This window comes from Giraffa tippelskirchi, chromosome 8 (genome assembly GCF_054371585.1).
Source record: "Giraffa tippelskirchi isolate mGirTip1 chromosome 8, T2T-mGirTip1v1.2.pri, whole genome shotgun sequence".
NCBI classification, from domain to species: Eukaryota; Metazoa; Chordata; class Mammalia; order Artiodactyla; family Giraffidae; genus Giraffa; species Giraffa tippelskirchi.
In genome coordinates, this window is record NC_137282.1 from 127,510,414 (window position 1) to 127,537,882 (window position 27,469).

The window sequence follows — 27,469 nt, forward strand, 5'->3', positions numbered from 1 at the left end:
AGTTTTTTCTTCTGTAAAATGAAGGTCGTAATAGGGCCCACTTCATAAGATTGTTGTGGTGTTAAATGAGAAAATACTTGTACAGCACTAAAAAAGAGTGGTGTTTGTTATTATTAACATCATAGTTTCGGGGCGGAAGTTGCCTTCCCCTGGGGCAAGAAGGTGGAGACAGCAGTTATTAAAATGAGAGAAGCCCAGGGAGGGAGGAGGCGGGAACAGCACATTACTTCTCTCTACCAGCCCCTAACAGGCTTGTGATTTATTTTTAATTAAAGAAGCTGTTTTCTTACAGCAGTGAACAGGGTCAGATGCAGAGAAGAAGTTGTGGAGAAAGGACCAAATAAAATCCCCTGGGAACCTTGTGAGAGAGAAAGTGTGGTTGGCCAGAGTGGTGAGCATCTCAGGGTCAGCATCTAGAGCCCAGTTCTGGAAGCCACCTCTAGCCCCTCATTGCCCCCTTGGAGTGGCTTCTGGAACCAGGGGTCTACACGAGTCAAAGGTCAGAGCCCCTGGGGGGAGGGATGGGACCCAAGCAGGCTCCTCCCTCTGCGGGAGCCCTAGCCTTTCCCCTTCAGGGCTGTGGCTCTGGGACCACTTCCTTTTTCTTCTCTCTGAAGCAGGGAGCAGGTCTGCTGAGCCCTCAGGAGAGACGGGACTCGGATGCCGTATCCCACCTGTGCCCCAGGTGGGGGAGACTGAGTGTGCTGGCTGGAGACCTCCCACCCTGCTTCGGGGGGAGCTGAGGGCTGCCCTGGAGGCCTGCAGGATGGAGGGGGCGAGTGAGGAAACTCTGGCATCTGTGTCCAGTCTGGTGACTGTGTTTGAGAATAGCAGGTATGGGGTAATAGAGGTGGGGAGGGTCATCAGGGCTGTCTGGCATCTCCCTTGAGCTCCGCTGCCTGCCCTTGGGCTCTTGGGCAGCCCAGGCCCTCCCAGTCTCCTGGCTGAGGAGCAGGTCTGGGGCTGCCTTGAGTCCTGACAGTGAGCAGTGTCCTTGTCCTGGACCCCACCTCCTGTCCGGACAGTGCCCACATCCTTCGGTCACAGGTTCCTCAGGGCCTGGAAGAGTGTTTGGGGTACCAGGTCTGGGCAGGGATGAGAGTGTGTGTGTTGGTGTGTTGGGGACAGTCCAGATGTGTATAATTAGGCATGTGAGTGTGGGTGGACCAGATGCCCTGTTTGGGCTGCAGAACCCCACCCACTATCCTTCCAGCAGAAATAGTAGCTAATACTTACCAAGAGCTTACTCCCTACGAGGAGGAGGATAACCATATAATTTATCATTCAAATCAGGACACAACTGAAACCGAAAGAGGATGCCATTACATTTTTTCGATAGGAGGGAGGGGACCATAGGAAAGGTTGAGACCATCTCAGGCAAAGCAGATTGTGTAATCAGCCTATCTATGGGGCAGAGTTTTGAGTGTGTTTGCTACTTATTTCATTTAATCATCTATCAGCTTTTTGGGGGTAGGTTCCATCTCTGTTCCTATATTATAGGTGAGAAAGGGGAGGCACAGAGAGGTGGTGGTGGGGGGGCGGTTTAAGTGTTTTAAGTCCATGGGCAAGGAGCAAAGCAGGGGCTTCCTTCTGAAAGGAACAGGCTGGAGGTCATTGCGTGTGTCTGTGTGTGACATTAATCCACTCTGCAGTCATTTCTTAAGCCTGGGATTGTGTTAGTGGTCGTGACTGTTGTAGGTAGGGTTCTCTGGAAATAGACTCTGGGATAGAGATTTTCTTCAGGAGGTTTACTGGGGAGGGTTTGGGGTTGAGGGAGGCAGCACTGGGCATAGGTAAAAGTTGAACTGCCATGCATTTGTCAAAGGACATAGCCTGTTCCAGAGAGTTCTGGAGCTGGAGGCCTCCCTGGCTGTTCCAGTCGAGGCAAAGGGCTAGGTCTCTGTACCCCCACATGGACTAGTCATTGGATGTGGACTTGACCTTAGCTGAAGCCACTCTCTTGCAGAGAGGGCAGTTCCCAGGGAGGGACCCAGTCAGTAACCTCTCAGCCACCATGCCCCCAGCAGCTAGGGGAAGAGTGCCTCCATCCTGAGGGCAATGGGTGGCACAGCACAGCATTGCACGGGACCTGTACCAGATGCAGAAGCCTAAAGAATGATCCCTGCCCAGAAGACTTCTGTCTTTGGTGCTAAGCTCATGGAATGACCGTGATGCCAGGTCATGACCAACAGATATCCTAAGAGGGGTCTAGACACTCTGCCGAGGGCACTCAGAGCAAACAAAGCCTCTTGTGTGGGCTTCATGGTGGAGGCAGCATCATGCGGATCTAGAAGGACCATTCAGCTTCCTCATCAGGTGACCTGACCCCGCCTCTCCCAGAGGCCTTGGCCACTCGTTCTGTTCAGCACCAAGGACAGCTCTAGGCACCACCTTCCAGGACCACCACCCCCTGGGGTGTGCAGAGATGGCACCAACCCTACTCAACACACCAGGCCTGCCCAGTGGAGACCCTCAGCACATGTGCTCTGCCTCAGAAATATCCCTTGCAGGAGGAGGCAGCCCTTGACCACAATGGGCTCAGAGGAGGTCTTGTCAGCAGGGTGAGAGTCACCCCTCACTCTCATGAGAGGGGCCGAGGCCAGCTGCCTTGGCCTGGGCTTTCTTGTGAGGTCTTTCAGTGCCTTAACTGATCTGAAACTGAGGGAGTGAAGAGGAAACAGAAACTGGTCTGGGGCACTGAGAGAGAAATGCAGAAGCTGAAACCAAACATAGAACAGAAAGCCTGAGATTCAGCTAACTCCATGAGCTGCAGACCCAGGGGCTGAGGAACCGGGGGTGCAAGAGCCAGTGAGGAACCATGGGGGACTGAGTCACAATCTTCTCTCTGCCACCAGCCAGTGTGTGATGTGGGGCAAGTCACACTGACTCTCTGCACCTATTTCTCCCTGACTCACATGGGGAAGGGCAGTTTAGGGCTCAGACTCAGGAGCCAGCCAGCCTGATCTGAATCCTACCTCTGCCTCCCTCCTGCTGCAAGATCCTCTCTTTCTCTAGTTGCAGAATGGGGGTAATGAAAACCTTTGTCATAGAGCTTTGAAGATTTTGTACCTGTCTGGTCCTCCATTTCCCAGTCTGCCTTTCTTACAAGGGTGCCCACCCTGTACTGTCACCATAAGCCTTTCCACACTGAAGGGAATGGGGCACAACGCATGTCGTTGGATATATTCCTTGCTGCTGGCCTCTGTTATCTGAAGATTTTAACTGGTCTGCAGATCCAGTAGGTAGGATAAGAAAGCTACACTATGAAAGTTTGTCCCTGGAGGGAGAAGGAAACTGACCCTAGGCTGCCTTTTTATCACTGACTTGATAGACACGAGTTTGAACAAGCTCTGGGAGTTGGTGATGGACAGGGAAGCCTGGCGTGCTGCAGTCCATGGGGTTGCAAAGAGTCAGACATGACTTAGTGACTGAACTAAACTAAACTGAGAGGTGTGGAGGTATAGTTCCCACTGAAAATTCAGTTCAGTCACTCAGTCGTGTCCGACTCTGCAACCCCACGGGCTGCAGCCCGCCAGGCCTCCCTGTCCATCACCAACTCCTGGAGTTTACTCAAACTCATGTCCATTGAGTCAGTGATGCCATCCAGCCATCTCATCCTCTGTCGTCCCCTTTTCCTCCTGCCCCCAATCCTTCCCAGCATCAGGGTCTTTTCCAGTGAGTCAACTCTTCGCATGAGGTGGCCAAAGTATTGGAGTTTCAGCTTCAGCATCAGTCCTTCCAATGAACACCCAGGACTGATCTCCTTTAGGATGGACTGGTTGGATCTCCTTGCAGTCCAAGGGACTCTCAAGAGTCTTCTCCAACACCACAGTTCAAAAGCATCAATTCTTTGGCTCTCAGCTTTCTTCACAGTCCAACTCTCACATCCATACATGACTACTGGAAAAACCATAGCCTTGACTAGACAGACCTTTGTTGGCAAAGTAATGTCTCTGTTTTTTAATATGCTATCTAGGTTGGTCATAATTTTCCATACAAGGAGTAAGCATCTTTTAATTTCATGGCTGCAATCACCATCTGCAGTGATTTTGGAGCCCCAAAAAATAAAGTCTGACACTGTTTCCACTGTTTCCCCATCTATTTGCCATGAAGTGATGGGACCAGATGCCATGATCTTTGTTTTCTGAACGTTGAGCTTTAAGCCAAACTTTTTCACTCTCCTCTCTCACTTTCATCAAGAGGCTTTTTAGTTCCTCTTCACTTTCTGCCATAAGGGTGGTGTCATCTGCATATCTGAGGTTATTGATATTTCTCCCGGCAATCTTGATTCCAGCTTGTGCTTCATCCAATCCAGCATTTCTCATGATGAACTCTGCATAGAAGTTAAATAAGTCAAAATGTTGTGAAATTATCACAACATTGTTAATTGGCTATATGCCAATACAAAATAAAAAGTTAAAAAATATCCTCTATGTGCAGAAGGAAGTGTTCCTCACTGCATTTTAAACAAGGAAGTGTGTAGTTCCCGGAAAACAAGACACAGTCTACGCTGACTCATTTTGAAGACTGGAGTTCCCTCCAAAAAGGTGTTCGGGAGAGAAGTAGATGTCTGTCAATTCCTTCTGTGTGCCAGTCACTCAGAGGCCAGTGAACATCTCTGATTTGCATTGTTGTTGTTTTTCAGTCGCTAAGTTGTTTCCGACTCTTTGCGACCCCGTAGAGTGTAGCACACCAGGCTTCCCTGTCCTTCACTATCGCCCAGAGTTTGGTCAAACTCCTGTCCATTGAGTTGGTGATACCATCCAACCATCTCATCCTCTGTCACCCCCTTCTCCTCCTGCCGTCAATCTTCCCCAGCATCAGGGTCTTTTCCAATGAGTTGGCTCTTCCCATTTGCATTAATTGCCCCCAAATCCCTACCAGAGAAGTGCAGTTCTTCTCCCTACTCTTGACTGTTCTCTTCTCCTCAGGACGACAGGAGCAGTGCCCAGAGTCCATGGCCTGGAGGCTGGGCATCAGCAGCCTGGATGCAGGTCTCCTATGCCTGAAGGGACCTGGGAGAAGCCCACCGTGGAGGAGGCCCTGGAGTCCGGGTCCAGGACAGTCAGCAGGAGGTACCTGAGCTCCCTGAAGAACAAGCTGTCCAGTGGGGTCTGGAGGAAGTCTTACCAGCCCAGGACCTGCCTCGGCTCAGGGACACAGGTGCCGGAGGGCTAGGGAAGAAGTGGGGTGCTGGGGGGCCATCCACTGATCTCCTCCCCATGCATTCTCTCCCAGCCAGAGCCAGCTCTTCCCCTGGGTGGGTGGGGGGTGTCTTCTGTGACCAAAGATCAGCTGAAAGCTAGATTCACACCCCCCCCCACCCTTGATGGCCTTTGATTAAGTGCCTACTGTGCAACCTGCTGCTGACATTATTTCTCATACCCCTCACTGAAGGAATCTTTTTAAATTTTTTATTATTTATATATTTATTTTTATTATGCATTTATTTACTTTTGGCTGTACTGGGCTTTTGTTGCTATGCACAGGCTTTCTCTAGTTGCGAAGACATTAGCACTCTGTTGGGGAGCACAGGCTCCAGGCACATGGGCTTCAGTACTTGTGGTGCACAGGTTTAGTTGCTCCATGCATGTGGAATCTTCCCGGATCAGGGATTGAACCTGTGTCCCCTGCATTGGCAGGCGGATTCTAAACTGCCTGGGAAGTCCTGTAGGAGTCTTTAAGGCATGGAGATTGAAATTCAGACAGCTTAAGGAACTTGTCCAAGACCACTCAACTTGGGACCTGGTACCTCTCCCACGTGTAGCCTCAGGTTACCCACTGAAGGAGGCAACACTGCCCACTAGAAATAGAGGTCAGCGCTGATTCCTGCCCTTGGGCTGATTCTGGGTAGGTCACCTCCCTTTTCTGGGCTTTAGTTCTCTTGTCTATGGAGTTGAAGGGTTCAGCTGCAGGACGCTCTGCACCCTGGAGCCAGACCACCAGGGTTCACGTCCCAGCTCTTCGGCTCACTCTGTGAGCTTGGGCAAGTCTCTGAAACCCTACTGTACTTGTTTCCTCATTTAGAAAATGGAGATGTGATCATAGTGGTACTTACTATGTATGCTGCTGCTACTGCTGCTAAGTCGCTTCAGTCGTGTCCGACTCTGTGTGACCCCATAGATGGCAGCCCACCAGGCTCCCCTGTCCCTGGGATTCTCCAGGCAAGAACACTGGAGTGGGTTGCCATTTCCTTCTCCAATGCATGAAAGTGAAAAGTGAAAGTGAAGTCGCTCGGTCGTGTCCGTCTCCTAGCGACCCCATGGACTACAGCCTACGAGGCTCCTCCGTCCGTGGGATTTTCCAGGCAAGAGTACTACTGGTTATCATTTGCTATGTAACAAACTACCCCAAAATGTAGTGGCCAAACAGTTTACTATTTCTGACAATTTTGTGGGTTGATTGGAATGTTATTGGATAGTTTTTCTGTTGGTCTCACTTGGGATCGGTTTCACTTATCTTGGGCTGCCAAAAAAAAATAGAACAGCCTAGGTGACTTAAGGGCTTCCCTGGTAGCTCAGTTGGTAAAGAATCCACCTGTAATGCAAGAAACCCTTGTTTGATTCCTGGGTTGGGAAGATCCCCTGAAGAAGGGATAGGCTACCCACTCCAGTATTCTTGGGCTTCCTTGGTGGCTCAAATGCTGAAGAATACACCTGCAATGTGGGAGATCTGGGTTCAATCCCTGGGTTGGAAAGATCCCCAGAGTAGGGCATGGCAACTCACTCCAGTATTCTTGTCCGGAGAATTCCCATGGACAGAGGAGCCTGGTAGGCTATAGTCCATGCAGTCACAGAGTCAGACACGACTTAGCAACTAAGCACAGCACAGCACAGATAGATGACTTAAAGAGCTTCCCAGGTGGTGCTGGTGGTAAAGAACCCACCTGCCCATGCAGGAGACATAAGAGCCGTGAGTTCGATCCCTAGGGTCAGGAAGATCCCCTGGAGAAGGAAATGGCAACCCTTCTCCAATATTCTTGCCTAGAGAATCCCATGGACAGAGGAGCCTGGCGGGCTACAGTCCATGGGGTCACAAAGAGTCGGACGTGACTGAAGCAACTTAGCATGCACAGGTGACTTAAACAACAGAAATACATTTTCCCACAGCTCTGAAGACTGGACATCCAAGGTCAAGGTGCTGGCAGGGTTGGTTTCTGGCAAAGCTCCCTTCCTGGCTTATAGATGCCCATCTTCTCACTGTGTCCTCACGCGACCTTTTCTCCTACACATGCTCTCCTGGTGTCCCTCCCTCTTCTTATAAGGGCACCAGTCCTGATGGGTTAGGGCCCCACCCTCCACATCAGTTAACTTAATTACTAAATATAGTCACATGGGAGGTTAGGGCTTTAACATATTGACTTGGGGACACAATTTAATCCATAACAAGGGCTCCCACATGTCTGCAGTCAGATCTTGGCTGAGGCAGGAATGCCCATGATAGCTCATCTCCCAAGCTTAGTGCCTGGGCAGGGACAGCTGGAAAGCTTGCTCATCTTGGATGCTAGCACAGCTGGGCCCCTGGCTTCCTGTCCGTGAGGTCCCAGGGCCTCTCCTCTCCCTGTGGCCTCTCCCTCAGGGCAGCTAAACCTCTAGATGTGGTAGTTCATGGCTCCTAAGAGAGCACAGGTGGAAGCTTCCAGACCTCTTAAGGCTTAGGCACAGCCTCACTCTGCCCCATTCTCTCCATCCCAGCACCAATCCAGATGCGCCTGCAGCATGGCATGAGTCCTGGGAGCTACGCTCACTGGGGCATCTTTGGATACTGCTCCCATCAGAGGAGACCAAAGCTCTCCTTCTCCTTCTCCTCCCAACTTCCCTGCAGGAGCCTGAGGAGAAGAAGATTGTCCGGGAGCTGCTGGAGACTGAGCAGGCCTACGTGGCACGCCTCCACCTGCTGGACCAGGCCAGTGGCCAGGACGCCCATCCCCAGTCCTCACCCTACCCCTGCTCTCCCTTCTGGCCCACCTCATAAGAGCTGAGAGTTAGGACCTCAGGTCTGATTCTAGAAAGCCTTAGTCCTTTAACTGATGACTGGAGTTCAGGCAGAAACCAGGATACAGCTCATTAGCACTGCTCCTGATTCCACCCTTGGTACCTAGGCTGGTCTCACAGGAGTGGAGGCCACACCAGCCCATCCTTCCAGGCCCCACACAGCATCCTCATCTGTCACCCCAGCTCCCAGTGTCCTCACCATTCTTAGCCCTTCACACTGTCATTGGGAGCCCTAAGGCAAGAAGGTTAAATCACTGAAGTGGGATCCTGAGCCTGGCCAAGTCCGAGGCCTTGACAGACACAAGATGGGCCCGTTCCTGACATTCATCAGCTGCCAGCCTCTGGCCAAGTCCCTTGGTTTGCCCATCTGTAAAGTGGCCAGAATAATCCCTGCCTCTCTTCCCAGGGTTTTTCGAGGATGATGGGAGGTTAAGGAGGTGGAAGTGTTCTGGAAGCTGGGTGAGGGACTCCGAAGCCCCCAGGACTGTGCCCATCTCCCCCGGGCCGGTGTCAGGGGTGGAGGGGCGCTCCTCCTCGGCCACAGGCTCAGTGACCCAGCGGCGGCTGCAGGTCTTCTTCCAGGAGCTGCTGAAGGAGGCCCGCAGCAGCAAGGCCTTCCCCGAGGACGTGGTCAGGCTCATCTTCTCCAATATCTCCTCCATCTACCAGTTCCACTCGCAGTTCTTCCTCCCAGAGCTGCAGCGGCGGCTGGACGACTGGTGAGGGCCAGCAGGGGTCCCTGGGGCCCCCCGACTGCAGCCCTGGCCAAGTCGGGGCGCAGCCTCCCGGACACTGGGTTTGGCCTGTTAGGTCTCTGCCCTTGCTATGTGGCCATGACTCTACTCCTCTGGGCTTGCTCTGTCTGCACAGTGAAGGGCTTGAATGAGTCGTGTGCACGTGTGTGTGTGTGTGTGTTCTGGAGAAGGGGCTGGATCAGGTCCTCACTAGGCTGAGTGGCTTAGGAGGCAGTGGAAACCACCAGCATTAACTGAAGATTTCCTACTTGCCTTGCCTTGGGTTTTACACCGATTAACTTGCTTAGTCTTCACATGAGCTCGCTCTGTGATGATGGCCTTGTGGTTAGGCTGGAACCCCTCTCTGTTTTCAGAGATACCCACGAAAGTATTTAGTGGTGAAATTAGTATCTTGCCAAAGAAATGCCATGATGTCTGGCATGTCCTTTAAAATTTCTTGGCAAAAAAGAATCTTTCAGTTCAGTTCAGTCACTCCATTGTGTCCGACGCTTTGCAACCCCATGGACTGCAGCACGCCAGGCCTCCCTGTCCATCACCAACTCCTGGAGTTGACTCAAACTCATGTCCATTGAGTCGGTGATGCCATCCAACCACCTCATCCTCTGTCGTCCCCTTCTCCTCCCGCCTTCAATCTTTCCCATTATCAGGGTCTTTTCAAATGAGTCAGTCCTTCCCATTATGTGGCCAAAGTATTGGAGTTTCAGCTTCAGAATCTTAGTAATTGTTAAATCCTGTGATGTATCTATAGATAGCATTAGATGCTCAGTCGTGTCTGACTCTTTGCAACCCCATGGACTGTAGTCCACCAGACTCGTCTGTCCTTGGAATTCTCCAGGCAAGAATACTGGAGTGGGTAGCCATCCCCTTCTCTAGGGGATCTTCCCAACCCAGGGATCGAACCCAGGTCTCTCAAACTGCAGGCAGATTCTTTACCATTTGAGCCACCAGGGAACCTGATGGATCTATAAGGATTCATTATTATATTCTTTTTACTTTATGATCGATCAAAACTTTTTTCAATAATTTTTTCCCAAAAAGACAACCCTGTAAGGTTGCCTACCATCATGCCCAATTTTTTCAGATGGGAAAGCTGAGGTATAGTGAGGCTAGGTGATTGGCCCAAGAACACACAGCTGGAGTAAGTGGTACAGTTGGAAATCAGACTCAGACAGGCCAGGTCCAGATCGATGATGCTCTGCTGTAATAATTCCAGGGTTGAATGACCTTTTCTTACCTCTCTTAGCCTGGATTTCCTCCTCTCTAAGATGGGCCGCTGACTGTCTGTCCTTCCTGCCCTGTGAAGGGTTGTAAGAATTAAATGAGACAAGACATGCAGCATGTCTTGGGCAGTGCTGGGCAAGTGGCCCTTGTTATATATTATGAGAACAAGCATCAGGTGGTCATTGAACACCTGTTGTGGGCCTGACCCTGTGCTGGACCTTTAGGGGACTTCTGTCCATGGAAGAGGTCAGCATCTGCCCTCTGGGGGCTCACAGTCTAAGGAGGAGTGGGCACACCTGTGCCGGGATGACACCCCCCCCCCAATACCTGCACCCAGGAGTGCTGCAGAAAGGCTGTGTTGGGGGGGAGTTGAGGGAAGCCTCGCCTCTCCTGACCCTGTGTGGAGTCAAGAGAAGAGGTCCCCAGACTGAGGGCAGTACCTGGTGCCCCTCCGGCAGGACCACCACCCCCCGCATCGGTGATGTGATCCAGAAGCTGGCGCCCTTCCTGAAGATGTACAGTGAGTATGTCAAGAACTTCGAGCGAGCCATCGACCTGCTGGCCACCTGGACAGACAAATCCCCACCGTTCCAGGAGGTTATCACCCGTATCCAGGTGAGGCTGGGGTGGGCGCGGGGCAGAGCCCTGCACGCCCAGCCCCAGCATGCGGTGGCTCCGGTTCCCCAAGCGATTTGGGGCACCGCCCCGGCTCAGCGGCTTCCACAGCCCTGCCCACTCCCCCGACCCTCAGGGGCAGCCTGACCCACTTCTTCCCCCTTTGACCCCTCTCCTCTCCCTCCCCGCCCTCCCCAAGAGCAGCGAGGCCTCAGCTAGCCTGACCCTGCAGCACCACATGCTGGAACCTGTGCAGAGAATCCCACGCTATGAGCTGCTGCTCAAGGATTATGTCCAGAAGCTGCCAGGCCAGGCCCCAGACCTGGCTGATGCCCAGAGTGAGGACACCCCCAGTGAATTGAGGGGGGCGGGGGGCGGCACTGGGAAGGCTAGAGCCACTCCCCTAATTTATGGAGCACCTGCTAAAGACGGTTTTGATGACCATCAACATTGTTGTACTTCATAGACATTGTCTATACCATTAGTCATTTTTTCTTCTAGACACTAAGGCCCAGAGAGGTTAAGTGACTTGCTCAAAGTCACACAGCCAAAAATAAGCAGAGCTAGGATTTGAAATCGTGCCTTCACTCCTGGATACAGCAGGCAGTGAAAGTCACAGAGGCCAACCACGTTGGCCCTGTCTTTCAGGGGCCTCTAGTCTCTTCACCCTGGGTGGGAAATGGCCCTCATCATCCAGACATTGGATGCGCCAGGCTACAGGGTAACGGCTGCTCCTGGGGTGCTCAGGGCAGGCTCTGAGGCCTCTAGGTTAGGCTTCAAGGTGCCTCCTGCCTCAGCCACCAGCCCCATATTTTCAGGGGGGGTAACGCCGACCCTGCCCCCTTTTCAGAAGCCCTTGACATGATCTTCTCAGCCGCTCAGCACTCCAACGCAGCCATCACTGAAATGGTGAGCACCCTAGTCCTCCGAGAAGCCAGCCCACCCAGGTCTCTGTGTCTGCCCCTCCTGACCCTGCCCACGACACCCAGCCCCTGCTGCCCTCCTCCCCACACCCCATCTCCGCCTGCACGAGCCAGCCTTCCAGGAGCAGCCAGGCCCTGCCTGGCCTCGGCTGAGGGTGGCCCTCCTGCCCCCAGGAGCGGCTGCAGGAACTGTGGGAAGTGTACCAGCGCCTGGGCCTGGAGGACGACATAGTCGACCCCTCCAACACCCTGCTCCGCGAGGGCCCCGTCCTCAAGATCTCCTTCCGCCGCAGTGGCCCCATGGAGCGCTACCTTTTCTTGGTAGGTGGATGCTGCGGGGGCCGGCTCGCTCCACACCGGGGAGGGGAGTCCATAGGCATGGGCCATCTGCCCCAGGTCCTGCCCGCCCGGCATCTACCTGGCCGGCACGGCAGGAGAACAGGGACAAGCCTACTTCTCTATCCTTATGGCTTTGGCGCCCTGGTCAGTTCAGTTTCCGTTTAGTCGCTCAGTTGTGTCTGACTCTTTGCGACCCCATGGACTGCAGCACGCCAGGCCTCCCTGTCCATCACCAACACCTGGAGTTTACTCAAACTCATGTCCATTGAGTCGGTGATGCCATCCAACCATCTCATCCTCTGTCATCCTCTTCTCCTCCTGCCTTCAATCTTTCCCAGCATCAGGGTCTTTTCAAATGAGTCAATTCTTCGCATCAGGTGGCCAAAGTATTGGAGTTTCAGCTTCAGCATCAGTTCTTCCAATGAACACCCAGGACTGATTTCCTTTAGGATGGACTGGTTTGATCTCCTTGCAGTCCAAGGGACTCTCAAGAGTCTTCTCCAACACCACAGCTCAAAAGCATCAATTCTTCAGTGCTCAGCTTTCTTTATAGTCCAACTCTCACATCCATACATGACTACTGGAAAAATCTTGGCCTTGACTTGGGACAAATCACATGCTGCCTCCAAGCCTCAGGGATTTCCAGCTGAGGGGGTTCCCAGACATGTCCTAGGAAGCCACAGACTCAGAATCTGAACCCAGTCTGTTTGGCTCCAAAACCTGTGGTGTCAATCTGTGCTCTAGAGAGGGCAGGTTGCTGTTGATGTTGAGTCGTTAAGTCGTGTCCGACTCTTTCGTGACCCCGTGGACTGTGTAGCCCGCCAGGCTCCTCTGTCCATGGGATTTTTCAGGCAAGAATGGAGTGGGTTACCATGTCCTTCTCCAGGGGATCTTCCTGACCCAGTGATCAAACTCGTGTCTCCTGCCTTAGCAGGCAGATTCTTTACTGCTGTGCCACCAAGGAGGCCCTAGAGGGTGCACGTCAGGAGGGAATTAGGTTGGCTGCTAGGAAGAATGGCCCTGGTTTGCAGTGAGGAAGCCAAGGGGTCTCCTGGAGATCTGGAAACTGGTCCCACCTGGAGGTTTGGCGGAGGGAGCTACAATCTCTGATAAGCCTCTGCCACCCTTGACGCCTGTGAGAAAGGCCTTGTAGGTCTCCAAAGTCTGCCATGGTCCCCTGAAGTCCACAAGTCGGGCAGCCCCTCGGTGAGCATCCCAGGTGGAGTGGGGCTAGACCGCCCTTTTCTCATCACACCTGTGTTGTCCTGTGAGCTGGCCCAGCGCATGGCTAGAGGGGAGGGAGGTCCAGTGGGGCTCAGCCCATGTCCAGCGAAGCCCGCCTGCTTGTCCTTGCCACCCCTGTCCCTGTGCACACACGCCCGCTCATGTCTCCTGCAGTTCAACAACATGCTGCTCTACTGTGTGCCCAGGGTCATCCAGGTGGGCGCCCACTTCCAGGTCAGGACCCGCATTGATGTGGCAGGCATGAAGGTAAGAGGCACCCCAACCACCCGTGGGCTTCACCCCCAGGGTCGGACCAAGGGTGGGGAGTTGCAGGAGGGCCGGACCAGCGACTCAGTCCAGGAACCCAGGTGCAGCAGGTCTGGGGCAATGTGAAGGCAGAAAAGATGGGGCTTAGATCTCTCCCACCTGGGCTTCCAGCCTTCCTGTCCAGGGTCCTTCCCAGCGCCCAGCTTCACTTTGCTTTCCCTACCATCTATACCAGGGCTTTGAAACCTTTATGACTACATGAATCCCCTGGGAATCTTGTTAAAATAGTGGGTTCTGATTCAGTTGATCTGGTGTGGGGTCAGAAATTCTGCATTTCTGACCAGCTCCTGGCACATGTGGCGGACGCCAGTACTGGAGCTTTGAGTAGGAAGGGTCTCCACTGTCAGCTCACTGGCCGACTTGGATGTGTCCACATCAAGAGATGGCCACGAATGAGCATGGACAGCAGCCCGTAATAGCACCTGTTGACTGAGTGGTCCCCGTGGGTTAGGCCTTGCATCATTCCATTGAACCCTCATAACAGCCCTGGGATGTAGGGGCTATTATTATCCCCTGCAATTCTTTAGTTTTTAAAAAATCTTTAAAAAAATAATTTTATTACCTAAAAATGTAAATAATACACATTCCAAAATCAAACTATATAAAAAAAATATGCAACATGTATTGCACATATAGGCACTCCATCCCCGAGTTCCCTTTCCTAGAGGCAGCTTTTGCTCCTTGTGAAGCCTCCCAGAGGTAGTGTAATCATTATGGCATCCTTACTTTTGTTTCACATAAACAGTGTTTTTCACATACACTGTTCTGTGCTGGACTTTTTAAACTAGCTACTTATTCTGAGATGGTTAGAACTCAGTTCATTTGGAGCTTCCTCATTCTTTTGCATAGATGCATAGTATCCTAGGGTGTGGATGTACCGTAATTCCTTCAACCAGTCCACTACTGATAGACGTTTAGATTGTTCTCAGCTGTCAGTGTCTGCAAATGAGACTGCAGTAAATAACTGTGTACGGTCTGAGGATATCTGTAGTTAATTCCATTTTCAAAAATAAGGAAATAAAGTGATACACCCAGACAGTGAAATATTATTCAGTGATAAGAAGGAGTGAGCTATAAAGCCATGAAAAGACATGGAGGAAACTTAAATTCATATCACTAAGTGAAAGAAGCCAATCTAAAAAGGCTACATATATACATACGGTGTACATCTACTGTATGATTCCAATGGTATGACATCCTGGAAAAGACATTCTGGATGGAGACAGTGAGAGGATCAGTGGTTACTAGGGGTTAGGGGAAGGGAAGGATGAACACAGAGGATTTTAAGGGCAATAAAACTACTTTGTATGGTGCTGCAATGCTTGTTGTTTTTGTTTAGTTGCTAAGTCGTGTCCGACTCTTTGTGACCCCATGGATTCCACTGTCTATATACTGGGAGATATCAGTTTTTACACATTTATCCAAACCCACAGAATGTACACCAACAGTGAAGCCTGATGTGAACTATGAGCCTTGGGTAATAATGATAGGTTCATTGATTCTACAGATGTACCATTCTGGTGGGGAAGTGTTATTAATGGAGGAGGTTGTGCATGTAGGGGCACAGGGGGTATATGGGAAATCTCTGTACTTTCCTCTCAATTTTGCTGTGAACCTAAACACTGATTGAAAAAAAAACAACAACAAGGCCCAGAAAGGTTAGGGCTTCCCTGATAGCTCAGTTGGTAAACAATCTGCCTGCAATGCAGGACACCCTGGTTTGATTCCTGGGTTGGGAAGTTCCGCTGGAGAAGGGATAGGCTACCCACTCTAGTGTTCTTGGGCTTCCTTGTGGCTCAGCTGGTAAAGAGCTGGCTCAGTGGTAAAGGCTTACCCACTCTAGTATTCTGGCCTGGAGAATCCCATGGATATAGTCCATAGGGTCGCAAAGAGTTGGACACAACTGAGCAACTTTCACTTTCAGAAAGATTAAGTAACTTGCTTGGGGGTCACACAGCAAATCCTTGTTTGCATGATCAAGCCCAAATATAACAGAGTCCAGAGCCTCTGGATCTAACCAGAATACCATACTGTCTCCTACTAAGGCTTCAACCCAGAGGGATAAAGCATAGGGTGGAATTGCAGGCATAGTGGAGGAAATGGGAAGAAAACCCTCTTGGCCACCCATCTCTGATGGCTCCTAAGTCCCAGTGGCCGGGGCTGGAAGAAACAGAGGTCAGATCTGGCCCCTTTTAGTACCTTTCCATCTCCCCTTTCCCTCTCCTTACCTCCACATGACAACTCCCAGAATTTGCCCCTGGAGGGAGCTGAAGGCAGGACACTTCTGCCCCTGGAGACCTCCTGAGCTCTGAGAGCCCCTGCAGGAGGGCCTTGTCCCTGCTCCTGACTCAGCTTGCCTGGTATTTGGGGCTGAATCAAGGGCCTGGGGGTGGGGTGTAGCCTGAGGGTGAGAAGAGCTGATGGCAGGACATAGGCAGTTGCTGGGGGTTCACAGCCCATCCCCCATGCCTCAGAGGACTGAGGTCTTTTGGGAACGCAGCCCCCTACTCTGTCTTATCTAGCTTCTCTTACTGAAGTGGCCAGAATGTCCCAGAGACCAGAGTGGGCGTGCGCTTGTACGTCTGGGAGCCGTGGTGAGTGAGACTGAAAAAGGCAGGTTATGGAGAGTTACGAACAGAGAAACTGGAGACTGGCAGCCCTGTCTTAGGACTGGCAGAGACCCAGGCATAGAAAAAGAGAGGCAAAGATTGACAGAAAAGCCAAGAAATATAGAGACCAAAACAGAGTCATAAAGAGGAAATCCATAAATATGTTCCCTAGAGTGTCTGACGCTCAGGATGTGTGCACCGGGTTCCCGGCGTCTGCCAGTCTCTGTGAACACAATCACTGCAGGGCATGTCTGATGCACTGGTGGTCACACAACGCCCTCTCCTGGATGGCACGGGCCTGGTGGGTGCAGAGCTGTACACTCAGCCACGTTTGTACAGGAATGATTTTCCGAGTCTGAGGTTTGGAGGCAGGTCTGGTCTTTGACCACCATGATGGCTCCCACTGGCCCATACCCCGCTGACCTCCCTCCTTCCTGAGTGTCAGGGAGCCCTGGATCTCAGCAGCTGATTCCCACCCCTCAGGGTCTCAGTTCAGCTCAGTCACTCAGTCGTGTCCGACTCTTTGCCTTCCCATGGACCGCAGCACGCCAGGCCTCCCTGTGCATCACCACTCCCCCGGAGTTTACTCAGACTCGTCTCCATTGAGTTGGTGATGCCATCCAACCATCTCATCCTCTGTCATCCCCTTCTCCTCCCAGTGTGCTTGGGTCCTATGTTTGCACCATTCTGCACAGGGCCAGCCTGGGAAGCAGGAAGGGGTGTGGGCCCTTGCGTACTCAGTGTCTCCATGGACATCTGTGCAGGTTGTGTACTGCTAAGCACACCCCAGCTGAGAGGAGCACACCGCGGAGGCCACAGCAGAAGCACAGGTTGTATACGGACGGTTCTCATTGTCCAGCAGATGGCAGTCAAGTCTCTGGTTCAACAAACCAGACTCTTGACTATTACACCAGTTTGCCAACAGATGTCAGTAAAGTGTTTTGAGGAAGGGGTGTCTTTTTTCTAATTAGCACAAAGACTCTGCATGGGCTGGCAGGGACCTGACAGCCAAGTCTGGTGGTTGAGCCTGAGCACAGCCCAGCTCAGGGGACTGTCCTCCAGAAACCTGCATCCTGCACCCCTGCAGAGGTGGTCCCTCAGGTCAGGGGTCTCCCCAGCTCCTCTTTTCTATGACAAGCGTCACATTTCTTCCTAACTCTCAAGCGTCACGTTTCTTCCTAACTCTGGCCCCCAAACCTTAGATTTCTCCCTTCTTGTCCCTCTCCCCTCTCCCTCCCCCAGTCAGTCATGGAGACTTGCCAGATTCCTGATATAGACCCTTTGAGCCTCTGCATTGTCAAGGGTATCAAAAGCCGATCACATCCAGCCCCCTTCTAGAGGGAACAGACAGATTCTGTGGGCCCAACGGGTGGACCAGGCTTCACGTGAGCAAGCCATGCTCTTGCGGGTGTGGTGGGCCGCCTGGAAGCGTGCCAAGGCCTGCTCACCTTGTGGCGGGGAGCTGGCAGAGGGGCCAGGTGTCAGGTCGGTTCACGTTCCTCCATGCTAGGCCCTTGGGCTCCAGGTCTGTGTCTTCACTTCCTTTCACGACCCTGTCTTCACACGGCCTGGGAGACATCTGTGCTTACTGGGCTCTGGGGTAGAAAGAGAAAGAGACGTGCTTCTACCTTACCCGTGAGGACCAAAACCCTGAGTTTGAGTCTTCATTCTGCTCTTTAGATGCTGTGTGACCTCAAGCAAGTCTCTTGCTCTCTCTGATCTCCATTTCCTCATCTCCCAAATGAGGGTGATAATATCTGCCTCTCAAGGTTGCTGTGAAGATTTTCTTTCACTGTTTATTATTTTAAGGGGAGAAAATGGTACCTCATAAATACTTATCACTGGGTTATGATGATTGTCAACTCAAAACTGGTTTCCTCAGTAACCTCTCCCTTTAGTCCCCTTTTCCAATGGATTGTTTAAGAGCAAATCTCAGACGCATAATCATTTCACCTACAAATACTTCAGTATGTCTCTGTAAGAGACAGGAACTCTTTTTTAAAAGATATTTTATTTTATTTATTTTTTGGCCTTTCCATGCTGCATGTGGGATATTAGTTCCCCAGCCAAGGATCAAACCCTTGCCCCCTGCAGTGGAAACTCAGACTGTACCACCAGTGAAAGCCCAAGAACTCTTCTTTTTTTTTTGCCCTAAAAGACGCCTACAGTACCATGATTACATCTAACAAATTAATGATACTTATTTAATAACAATAAGATCCCTTGGTTTTCCTTGGCTATCTCATAATTGCCTTCTCACAGCTGATCTGCGAGAATCATTTGTGATATGCTTCTTACATGCCCTTTTATCTATCATACTTCCCTCTCCTACTTTTCTCTCATTTATAAATTGAAAATCAGATCGTTTCTCTGGCAGAGTCGCTCTCAGTCTGGATTTTGCTGACCGCAGCCCCATGGTGTCATTCAGTGTGTCCCACCGTCCCCCATGCTTCCTGTAAACTGGTAGATGCCCACGGGTTCAGCTGTGCCAGAGGACTGCGGCCGGTGACAGGCAGTGCCCTCAGGGACACATGGTGGCCGTTACGTGTTAGAACTGGTCCGTGGGTTCAGCAGTTGCGCCTGTTAAATGAGAACATGTGTGGGTGCTCAGCGAAGCGCTCTGTGACTGGCAGCCTTCACAGCGGCCTCGGAACCTGCGGAGTTCTGGGATGAGGGTGGTGAAAGACAGGAGGTGGGGATCTGTCGGATCTGTCGAGTTGGTTGATCAATTTCTTCGTTCACAATATGGGGCAGAGGGTCTCATCCTAGGCCCTATGTCTGCTCTTGGAAAAGCCGTGTCCCCAAACCCAGCGTGTGAGCCAGTTTCCATCTTGGTGACCCCTTTGTCTGGAGCCGTCGTCCCCGCCTCACCCTGGGCAGGCTTATCTGCTGAAGTTCCACGAGCCCCAGGTCCCATCTGCTCTGTAGATCGAGGCCAGCTCGGGGCGCCTTGGCTGGGCTGGACAGAATGGGGAGCCACTGAACAAGCTCCCCATCCTTGTCCCTCTGTTTGAATTGTCCCTGGGGCACGATCCTCCTCGCTCCCCACCACAGTGCCTGGGGGGACGGGCGGGAGTCTGAGCCATCTCTCCCTCCCATTCCGAGCAGGTGCGGGAGCTGACTGACGCAGAGTTCCCCCACTCCTTCCTGGTGTCCGGGAAGCAGCGAACCCTGCAGCTGCGGGCCAGGTAGGCAGGGGGAGCGGGGGGGTGGGGGGGGCGGGGAGAGACGGGAAAACTGGGAGGGGCCGCTCCCCTCAACACCTGTGTTCTCTTTCTGAGCAGGTCCCAGGAGGAAATGATCTCCTGGTTGCAGGTATCAGAACAAAAGCTCCAGGGCCCCTAGGGTTGTGCCTGTGGGGGAGGGAGGGGTGCTGAGTGTGTGTGTGTGTATGTATGTGGGCGTGTGAGCACACACGCACCTACTTGCTCTTCCTCAACTCAGTAGTAGTTGTAGGTGTCAGACAGGTTCAAATCTTGCCGCTGAATGGCCTGGGACAAGTCGTTTATCATCTCTGAGCCTCAGTTTTCACATCTGTTGTATGTTCAGTTGCTCAGTCGTGTCTGACTCTGCAACCCCATGGACTGCTGCACGCCAGGCCTCCCTGTCCCTCACTATCTCCCGTAGTTTGCCCAAGCTCATGTCCATTGAATTGGTGATGCCATCCCACCATCTCACCTTCTGTCATCCTCTTCTCCTTCTGCCTTCAATCCTTCCCAGCATCAGGGTCTTTTCCAATGAGCTGGCTCTTCCCATCAGGTGGCCAAATAGTTTCTCCACCCTTTAATCAGATGTGTACGCTTGGAATGTTGTGCCCAGCACCCAGTAGGCTTTTAGCAGTGCTTGTTGAATGTGTGGATGAGCAAGCCCCTTCTGCCTCCCCCTCAACCACCTCCTTTTGCCTGAATCCCCCACCCCCACCCCGCACCAGGCCTGCCAAGCCGCCATTGACCAAATCGAGAAGCGGAATGAAACCTTCAAGGCGGCAGTCCAGAGCCCTGAGGGAGACCCCCAGGAGCAGGAGGTAAATGCAGGGAGGCCCCCAGGAGCAGGAGGTAGATGCAGGGAGGCCCCCAGGAGCAGGAGGTAAATGCAGGCTCTGTATTTCTACCTCACCTCACCCCCACCCCACCCCGCTTGGAGCCGCCAGCCTCACACAGGATTGACTCCCTCTCTTGGCTCTACCTAGGCAGCTTGGAGGGCGGGGGCATGTCACCCATCACGAATGATTCCGAGGGATCAGGGGAAGCCCCACACCCCAGCATCACCCTACTCATAGAAACTCAGTGCCAAACACTCCCTTATTAGCAAGAAAGTCCTTTGGGAGCCTCTTTGTGCAGCTGCTCCCAGGAAGGATTTCAGGTCTATAAGTATAACTCTGGGTGTGGGATGTGGGGTGTGTGTGTGTGTGTGCAGGTTGGGGTTTTGAAAGTGCCTGAAAAATGCTAGACCAAGGGAAAGTGGAAGGCAGGTGGGGTGGCAGTTATGGAGAGTGTCTGTGACTATTTCAGCTCTGAGCTCTGAACTGTGGCCTGCTTGGTGTCTTTGCTGAGTCCCTTGACCTCTCTGGCCTCAGTTTCCTCACTTGTAATGCAGGAGGTGGAACAACTGACCTCCCCTAAGTGTGGTCTTTATCCATTCAGTTCCCTTCATGTGGGAGCCGCTGGGAAGCACAGCCTGCAGACTCTCTGCCGCAAGCTGGTGGGCAGAGGGCCCAGGGCCTCGGGGAGTGGACTGGGGCAGTGAAGTGCCCGCCCCGCTGTCCCACAGCTGCAGTCTGTGGAACTGGGCCTCCGGGCGCCCCAGTGGGTGCGGGACAAGATGGTGACCATGTGCATGCGCTGCCAGGAGCCCTTCAACGCCCTGACACGCCGCCGCCACCACTGCCGGGCCTGTGGCTATGTGAGTATCCCCTCGGCCCCCACCTGCCCAGCCTGGGCCCTGCCCTGCCCACCCTGCCCACTTCAGCTGGTGCAGAAGCGCTGGGCGCTGACCCAGCCAGACGTGTGCGTTACCTCGTTTGGACCTCATGGTGTCCATGTGTGAAGCAGGTCTCCCCCCACCCCTAATCCCCTTTCTGCAGCTGCGACCCAAGGCTCAGACAGGTTAAAGCCACCAGCTCAAGACATTCCCCAAAGCCGACCCTATTCATTCACCTGCTTCCTTACCACCATTTCCCAAGGTCCCAGGACCCAGGACCGGGGAACAGTCTCCAGTGTCAGACTCTTCAGCCCCTTTTAGGCCTTGAACCCACCTCCTCATCAGCCCCAGGCCTGTTACACACCCCTCTTCCCTGTCTGCTCTTCTTGACCGACCTCAGCTAACTGTCTGCTCCTCTTCTTGGCGGATCCTCAGCACTCACTCCAGCACCTACCCATTATGGGGCTAACTCTGCCTGCCACGTTCAGGCCTCAGTTTCCTCACCTGTACAATGGGAATCAATAACACCTGGGCGGTAGTGAGGCGTCAACTAAAGAAGATTCACCCCTTCCCTCTCCTTGTCCTCCTTTCCTTCCCCTTCCTCAGTCACAGGGGCAGCACTGCTCAGGGGAGCGGCCGCCAGCTGATGGAGGAAGGAGCCAGGCCACTCCTCCGTCTTATCAGCTCAGGCCCAGTTATCAGAGGCAGATCTTGCTTTGCTTTTTAAGCACCTGCTGCACTTGAGCTGTTCTCTGTTGACATTACAACCCTCTCCATTCACTCTGCAAACACAGGGAGCCCTTTAATGACCTCAGTCTTTAATGTCCTGGGGGGTGGGGGGGACAGGAGGAGACCAGCTGGGCAGGTTGGGGCCAGTCAGGGAGGTGTCCCCAAAATGTGTTAAACTGCAATGAGGACAAAAGTAAATTTCCAGGACTGGGACACACCTGTGTTCAGATGTGAGTTCCATCCCAGAGCCAAACAGACAGGATCTGGGGGATGAACATCCCTTCTGAGTGAGTCACATCAGTAAATAAGAGTCGAGTCCACTCACACTTGTAACTTTGTAAGTTGTTTCTAAAAAACTATTTACAATAGTTAAGAAATACAGAGAGGCCCAGAGAACAATATAGCAACACCCGTGTACCTGCCTTCCTGGTATGAGGAAGAAATAAAGTATTCTGAGAACTGAATGAAATATATGATCCTTGATCGAATCCTGGATGGGAAAAGACAGAAGCAGATACAGAAGTCATTGTTGGGACCATTGAGGGATATTTGTTTATGAAGCATATGTAGATAATAATATTGTGTTGATGTTAAATTTCCTGAGTGTGATCATGACGTTGTGGGTAGGGAGAATGTCCTTGTTCTTAGGAGCTACAAGTTACATATTTAAGAGTGATGAGACACACAATGATTATAACTTAAATGGTTCAGAAAAAAATATAGAACGAGGGAGAGAGACAGAAAGGGAGAGAGGGAGACATCAGACGTGGCAATACATGTTCACAATCCCTGAATTTGGTGGTGGGGGTATCACTGTATTATTCTTTCAACTTGTCTTCAGGTTTGAAATTTTTGAAAATAAAAAGTTGGTAGAGGAGAGAGAAGAAAATAAAAAGTTTCTAACAATGTTTTAAAGAATTAAATCTCAATTAAAAAAAAAATCAAGTTAAATATTCCAAAGGCAGCTGAAGCCCTGCGCGTAGGGCTTTGTGAGACACCCTTGGCCCGATTCTGGGGTTTCTCGTGCCCGTGCAAACCTATGTACTCTGTGAGTCATCCTTTCGGTGGTTGGGTGCCCAGTTTCTGCCTCCCCGCCTGCCAGACAGGAATCCTGGTGAGGGTGGGGTAAGCCCAGGCCCTCTCCTAAGGGTCCCTCCCAGGCCACGTGCTGTGCTGGGCACACAGGCCGGCTCCCTGATGAGTTACCCTTCCTCCTAGGTTCGCTCTCTTGCCCCCATTTCCAGTCCCACTTCCTGGACTCACTGACACCCCAGTCTTCCTGGAAGTTGCATTCTGCTGTGTCTGTGTTTCTCCCCAGGTTTTCTCATGCCTCTTTCACCCGATCTCCCCAGCCTGATCTGCTGCGGCCTTCTTGGGGGCGACTCCGTGGTGGGCTGGGGGACAAGCCCCCCTCCACAGACTGCACATGGCAGGTCTTCCTGGCAAAAACTGCCAGCTCACCATTTTGGTATCAGAACATGCTTGACTCTAAGTTTGAGTGGATTGCAAAATCTGTATGACTTAATGCTCAACTGTAGGACTGTAAAGACACGTTCCGAGTGAGGAGGGCTGCTGCTACCCGTGAGCGGTGTGGCCCTCGCCAAGTCACTGCCCCCTCATTGCAAAGTGAAGGTAAAAGTCCCAAGGCTGGTCCCTTGCTGGGGGCACAGGAAGTCAGATGAGATGGCAGAAGGGAAAGAGAGAGAGTATTCAGAGAAGTGATGAGACGCAAGGGGTGAGTGCCGGTCAAGCCCCCGGGATTAGGAGCTGCCCCTACAAAGGGGACCGTGCAGGGAAAGAGGCTGAGCTCCTTCAGAGGGGCCCACATCTCAAGCCCCCCAGCTGGGGGCCCTGGAGCCTGAGCCGCCCCCCACCAGGAGGCTGTCAGGACAGGGGAGGCCCCGCTCTGTCTCCATCTCCTGAAGCCTGTTCTTCCTCTAGTCCCTGGTGGCTCTCGTGTCCCCACCTCCCAGGCCAAGGCACGAACAGCTTCTAAGCCCCCCTTGCCTGTCCTCCCCCAGGTGGTGTGTGCCAGGTGCTCGGACTACCGGGCGGAGCTCCAGTACGATGACAACAGGCCCAATCGAGTCTGCTTGGACTGCTACACGTTCCTCACCGGAAACGTGCTCCCTGAGGAAAAGGAAGACAAGAGACGGGGCATCCTGGAGGTGAGGGTCGGCTGCCTCCGCTCAGCAAACGTGTGCAGGGCCTCCCAAGTGCTGGTGCTGTCCTCGGCGCGGAAAGAGTAGCCTGCCGTGGTCACACACACACCCCCCTCCTTCTCTCTGCCCATGGACACCCCCGCTAACATCTCCGACCCTGCCAAATAAAACACAGCCGGGCCTGTCACCAAATGGAAGCAACTTCTGGCTCCAGGCTGTCACCCGGGCTCCCAGCCCCTCCTCTGCCTCCCCATCCAGTGATCCCACAACCCCTCTGGAGCACTCCTGTTCAAGACCCCATGCCCCAGCAGTCCCAGGAGGTGAAGAGACCTGGTGCCACTGATTCCATTTTACAGATGGGGAGATTGAGGCTCAGGGTCCCACTGCAGGAAAGAGGCAGACTGAAGACTCCATTCTAATTGGAAGGGCCTTCAGGGACCGGCTGGTTCTATCCCAGGGAGACCCAGGCCCAGAGAAGTGACTCACCCAAGGTCAAGTGGCGACTTAGGAGCCAGGTCTCTGATCTGTGCCACAGGTAGTCTCTGCTGCCTTTGGGGCTCCCCAGGCTGCTCCCACCTCTGGAGCACTAGCTGTATTCAGCTTCGTGCTACACATACAGTAGTACCCAGCCCAGCCACTGGTTACCACCACCGCCCTCTGCACCACCCCACCTCATTAAAGCCAGGTTGACATCCCACTGTCCTTGGGAGGTGGGAGAAGACCCCAGCCTATTCCACCAGAATTCAGCTCCCAGGTTCAAGCTGATCCTTTCCACCACATCTGCCGGCTATCCGACCCTCCCCCATTCTTTTAGGCCCAGACCCTGCCCACACCTTCCCTGACCGCTGGTCCACATAGCTTGCTTCTGGAAAGGGGGAATGGTCTCTGCCCCTTTTCAGGCTCCCGTTCTGGCTCCCTGGGGGCAACTTGCAGGGGATACGCCCTCCCAGCCCCTGCCCCAAGTTCAGGCTGGCTGGTGTTTGAGTGCAGCTCTGCCACTGGCCAGCTGTGTGACTACAAGTCCCTGATGGGACCTCTCGGAGCCTCAGGGACAAATAGCATCTTGCAGGGTTGCCATTAAGGTTTAGAAAGAGTGCTTTCTGATGGCCGACATTGGGTAGTGGGAGCCCTGTTCCCTGACGGTCCCTGTCTCTGGTTTCAGAAAGGAGCCGTGGCGGGGTCCGAGCAGAGCCTCATATGCAGCTTTCTGCAGCTCCTGGGGGACAAGTGGGGCAAGAGCGGGTCCCGGGGCTGGTGTGTCATCCCCCGGGACGACCCCCTCGTGCTCTACGTCTATGCTGCCCCTCAGGTAACGCCGCTCCCTGCCCCTCCTCGCAGTACGTGTGTCTGTCGGCAGTGGGGTGGGGGTGAGTCCCGCTGGCCCCATAAGTCAGATGAAGAAACTGAGGCTCAGTGAGGCCCTGGTTCCCTCGAGACACAGGGTTAGAGCTGGGCCCAGACTCCAAGCCATGCCTCAGGGGGACAACCAGTCTTCTTCTTTGAGGCCCCTCCTGCCAGCCCACCCCACTGCGTGGGTGTTTGGGGGGGCAAGGGGCGGGCGTGTGGCTGGAACCCTCCAAACGGCTGTCTGAGGCAGTGGCCATAACTCTCCCTCCCTCCCTTCCACCCCCAGGACATGCGGGCCCACACCTCCATCCCCCTGCTGGGCTACCAGGTGACCGCTGGGCCCCAGGGAGACGCCCGGGTCTTCCAACTGCAGCAGTCAGGCCAGCTCTACACCTTCAAAGCTGAAACCGAGGAGCTGAAGGGCCGCTGGGTGAAGGCCATGGAGCGGGCGGCCAGTGGCTGGAGCCCTGGGGGGCCCGGTGACAAGGACCTGTCTGACTGAGCCACTGCCAGCCCCTCTCCTCCACAGAGCCCTACTCCTGCCCACGGGCTGAGGCTGTGGCTGACCTGCCACCCCCAGCTAACCTTTCAAAGAATCAATCTTCAGTCTTCTGTGTTCAGCCTGTGTATCCTGATTTGAGATTCAGAAAACACGGGTCCGTTCCTCTGGGGAGGGGGTGAAGAAGCATATCTTGGCTTACCCAGGGCCGAGGGGTTTCCTGGGATGTGGGACTTTCAGCTCTAAAACTAGGAAAGTCCCAGATAACCCATGACTGTTGATCACCAAGGTGATTCTTAGCCCGGGCTGCGCATGAACTAACAGAAAAATAAAGATAAAAATAAGTTAAAAATTCAAAAAATACCAGTGCCGGTATCCTTCACCAAAGATTTCTGATTTGACTGGTGTGAGATGGGGAGGCAAGTGGATGTTTTAGGAGCTCCCCCATGGGTCCGATGTGCAGCCGGGTTACCTGGATAAAGAAGGAAGCAAGCAAACTGCCAAGTGCCCATCATGAGAGTAATAATACTAATGAATATCAAACATCTACTGAGGCAGGTACTGTTCTAGTTGTTTTATGTGGACTCTCAGGACTTATAATCCCCATTTTCCAGATGAGGACACTGAGTCTTAGAGAGGGTTAGTCAGTGCTCAAGGTCCCCCCAGCTGGTGGATGTCAGGACCAGGTTTTAACACAAGGCACTAAGGTGAAAGCTCCATCCATCAGATAGCAGAGCAGTTGGCTGAGCAGAGAAGGGGGGGAAAGAGTGAAGAAAATGGGGGGAGACAGCAGAGGGAGCTGGAGGGGACGTCAGGGGAGCATCTCTGGCCCTCTGGAGGGTGGGTTAGGCTGCTTTTTCATAAGAGACACCAGGGGGTGGCGGTGACCAGCAGCCCGCGTCCAGGGGCCCCAGCCTGGGCCCTGACACCTGAAGCAGACAAGTCATAGATCTTTGCCCAGCAGTTTGCTCCTGCCTCCCTCCGCAATCTGAGGCCCCCTCCCTTCTGTAGGGTTATTTTAAATTTTCTTGGTTGACTCACACGGCACATGGGATCTTAGTTCCCAAACCAGGACTCAAACTCACGGCCCCTGCAGGGGAAGCATGGAGTCTTAACTCCTGGACTGCCAGGGAAGTCCCTTTAGGGTATTTTTTAAAGCCCAAGAAAACCTACTTGGCACCATCTCTCTGGGGACCAGCCTGGCCTGGCCATCAGTTCATTCCTTCATTCAACAAGTATTTGTTGAACATCTTTTTGAGCCAAATGCAGTTCCTATACCAGGGTGCAGCAATGAAGGAGACAAAATTTCTGCCTTCCTGGAGTTTATGTTCTTATTCAACAAAATAAGTGCATATTAATAAAATGTAGAACATATTAGATGTAACGAGTGACAAACCATCCAGACTTGCCTAGTTTTCAAACTGAAAAACTTAAGTCTTAGGAAACCCCTCCGTTTCAGGCAAACCAGGCTGGTTGGTCATTCTGGTAGGAGAACAAAAGGAATAAGAAAAGGAGCAGGGGGTACCGGGATGTGTGTGTGTCCGTTTGTAAAGGAAAATCAAGGAAGGCTTCACTGAGAAGTCAGTGTCTGAAAAACGAGCTTGAGGAAAGAAGAAAGGGAGAGCCGCACGCAGGTAGCAGGGGGAGAACATTCCAGGCAGAGGGAACAGCAAGTGCAAAGGTCCTGCAGTAGGAGCCTGCCTGGTGCATGCAAAAAACAGTGAGGAGAGCAGTGTGGCCGGAGTGGAGTGGACAGGAAGGAGATCAGAGCAGGAGACACCAGATCATCACTAAACTGAGGGTGG

At 52.9% G+C, this 27,469-nt stretch overlaps 1 protein-coding gene across 7 annotated transcripts; it reads left to right on the plus strand.

Annotated features, from left to right (window-relative positions):
- Positions 1-205: 205 nt before the first annotated feature.
- FGD2 (FYVE, RhoGEF and PH domain containing 2) lies at positions 206-26,025 on the plus strand. 7 transcript variants are annotated; one of them, XR_014062158.1, is made up of 17 exons: positions 206-391; positions 618-834; positions 4,932-5,163; positions 7,825-7,905; positions 8,565-8,713; positions 10,429-10,585; positions 10,785-10,923; positions 11,436-11,494; positions 11,683-11,829; positions 13,246-13,338; positions 19,116-19,195; positions 19,292-19,322; positions 19,939-20,031; positions 20,651-20,909; positions 23,678-23,824; positions 24,981-25,127; positions 25,452-26,025. XR_014062158.1 is itself a non-coding variant. In XM_081520335.1 (17 exons), the coding sequence occupies exons 2-17, from the start codon at positions 767-769 to the stop codon at positions 25,665-25,667; spliced, it is 1,971 nt and encodes a 656-aa protein (XP_081376461.1). In that variant the 5' UTR covers positions 206-499; positions 618-766; the 3' UTR covers positions 25,668-26,025. The 7 variants fall into 7 exon arrangements, 6 of the variants coding, with proteins under 6 accessions (XP_081376461.1, XP_081376462.1, XP_081376460.1 ...); XM_081520335.1 differs by having other exon boundaries at positions 206-499; positions 20,778-20,909; XM_081520336.1 differs by having other exon boundaries at positions 206-499; positions 621-834; positions 20,778-20,909.
- The last annotated feature ends 1,444 nt before the right edge of the window (positions 26,026-27,469 follow it).

Coding starts and splice junctions, on each gene's coding strand:
- FGD2 (XM_081520335.1), top strand. CDS start 767: ATGGAGGGGGCGAGTGAGGAAACTCTGGCATCTGTGTCCAGTCTGGTG. Junction 20,032..20,777: donor GAGACCCCCAGGAGCAGGAG/GTAAATGCAGGG, acceptor GCTGTCCCACAG/CTGCAGTCTGTGGAACTGGG. Junction 23,825..24,980: donor AGAGACGGGGCATCCTGGAG/GTGAGGGTCGGC, acceptor CTCTGGTTTCAG/AAAGGAGCCGTGGCGGGGTC.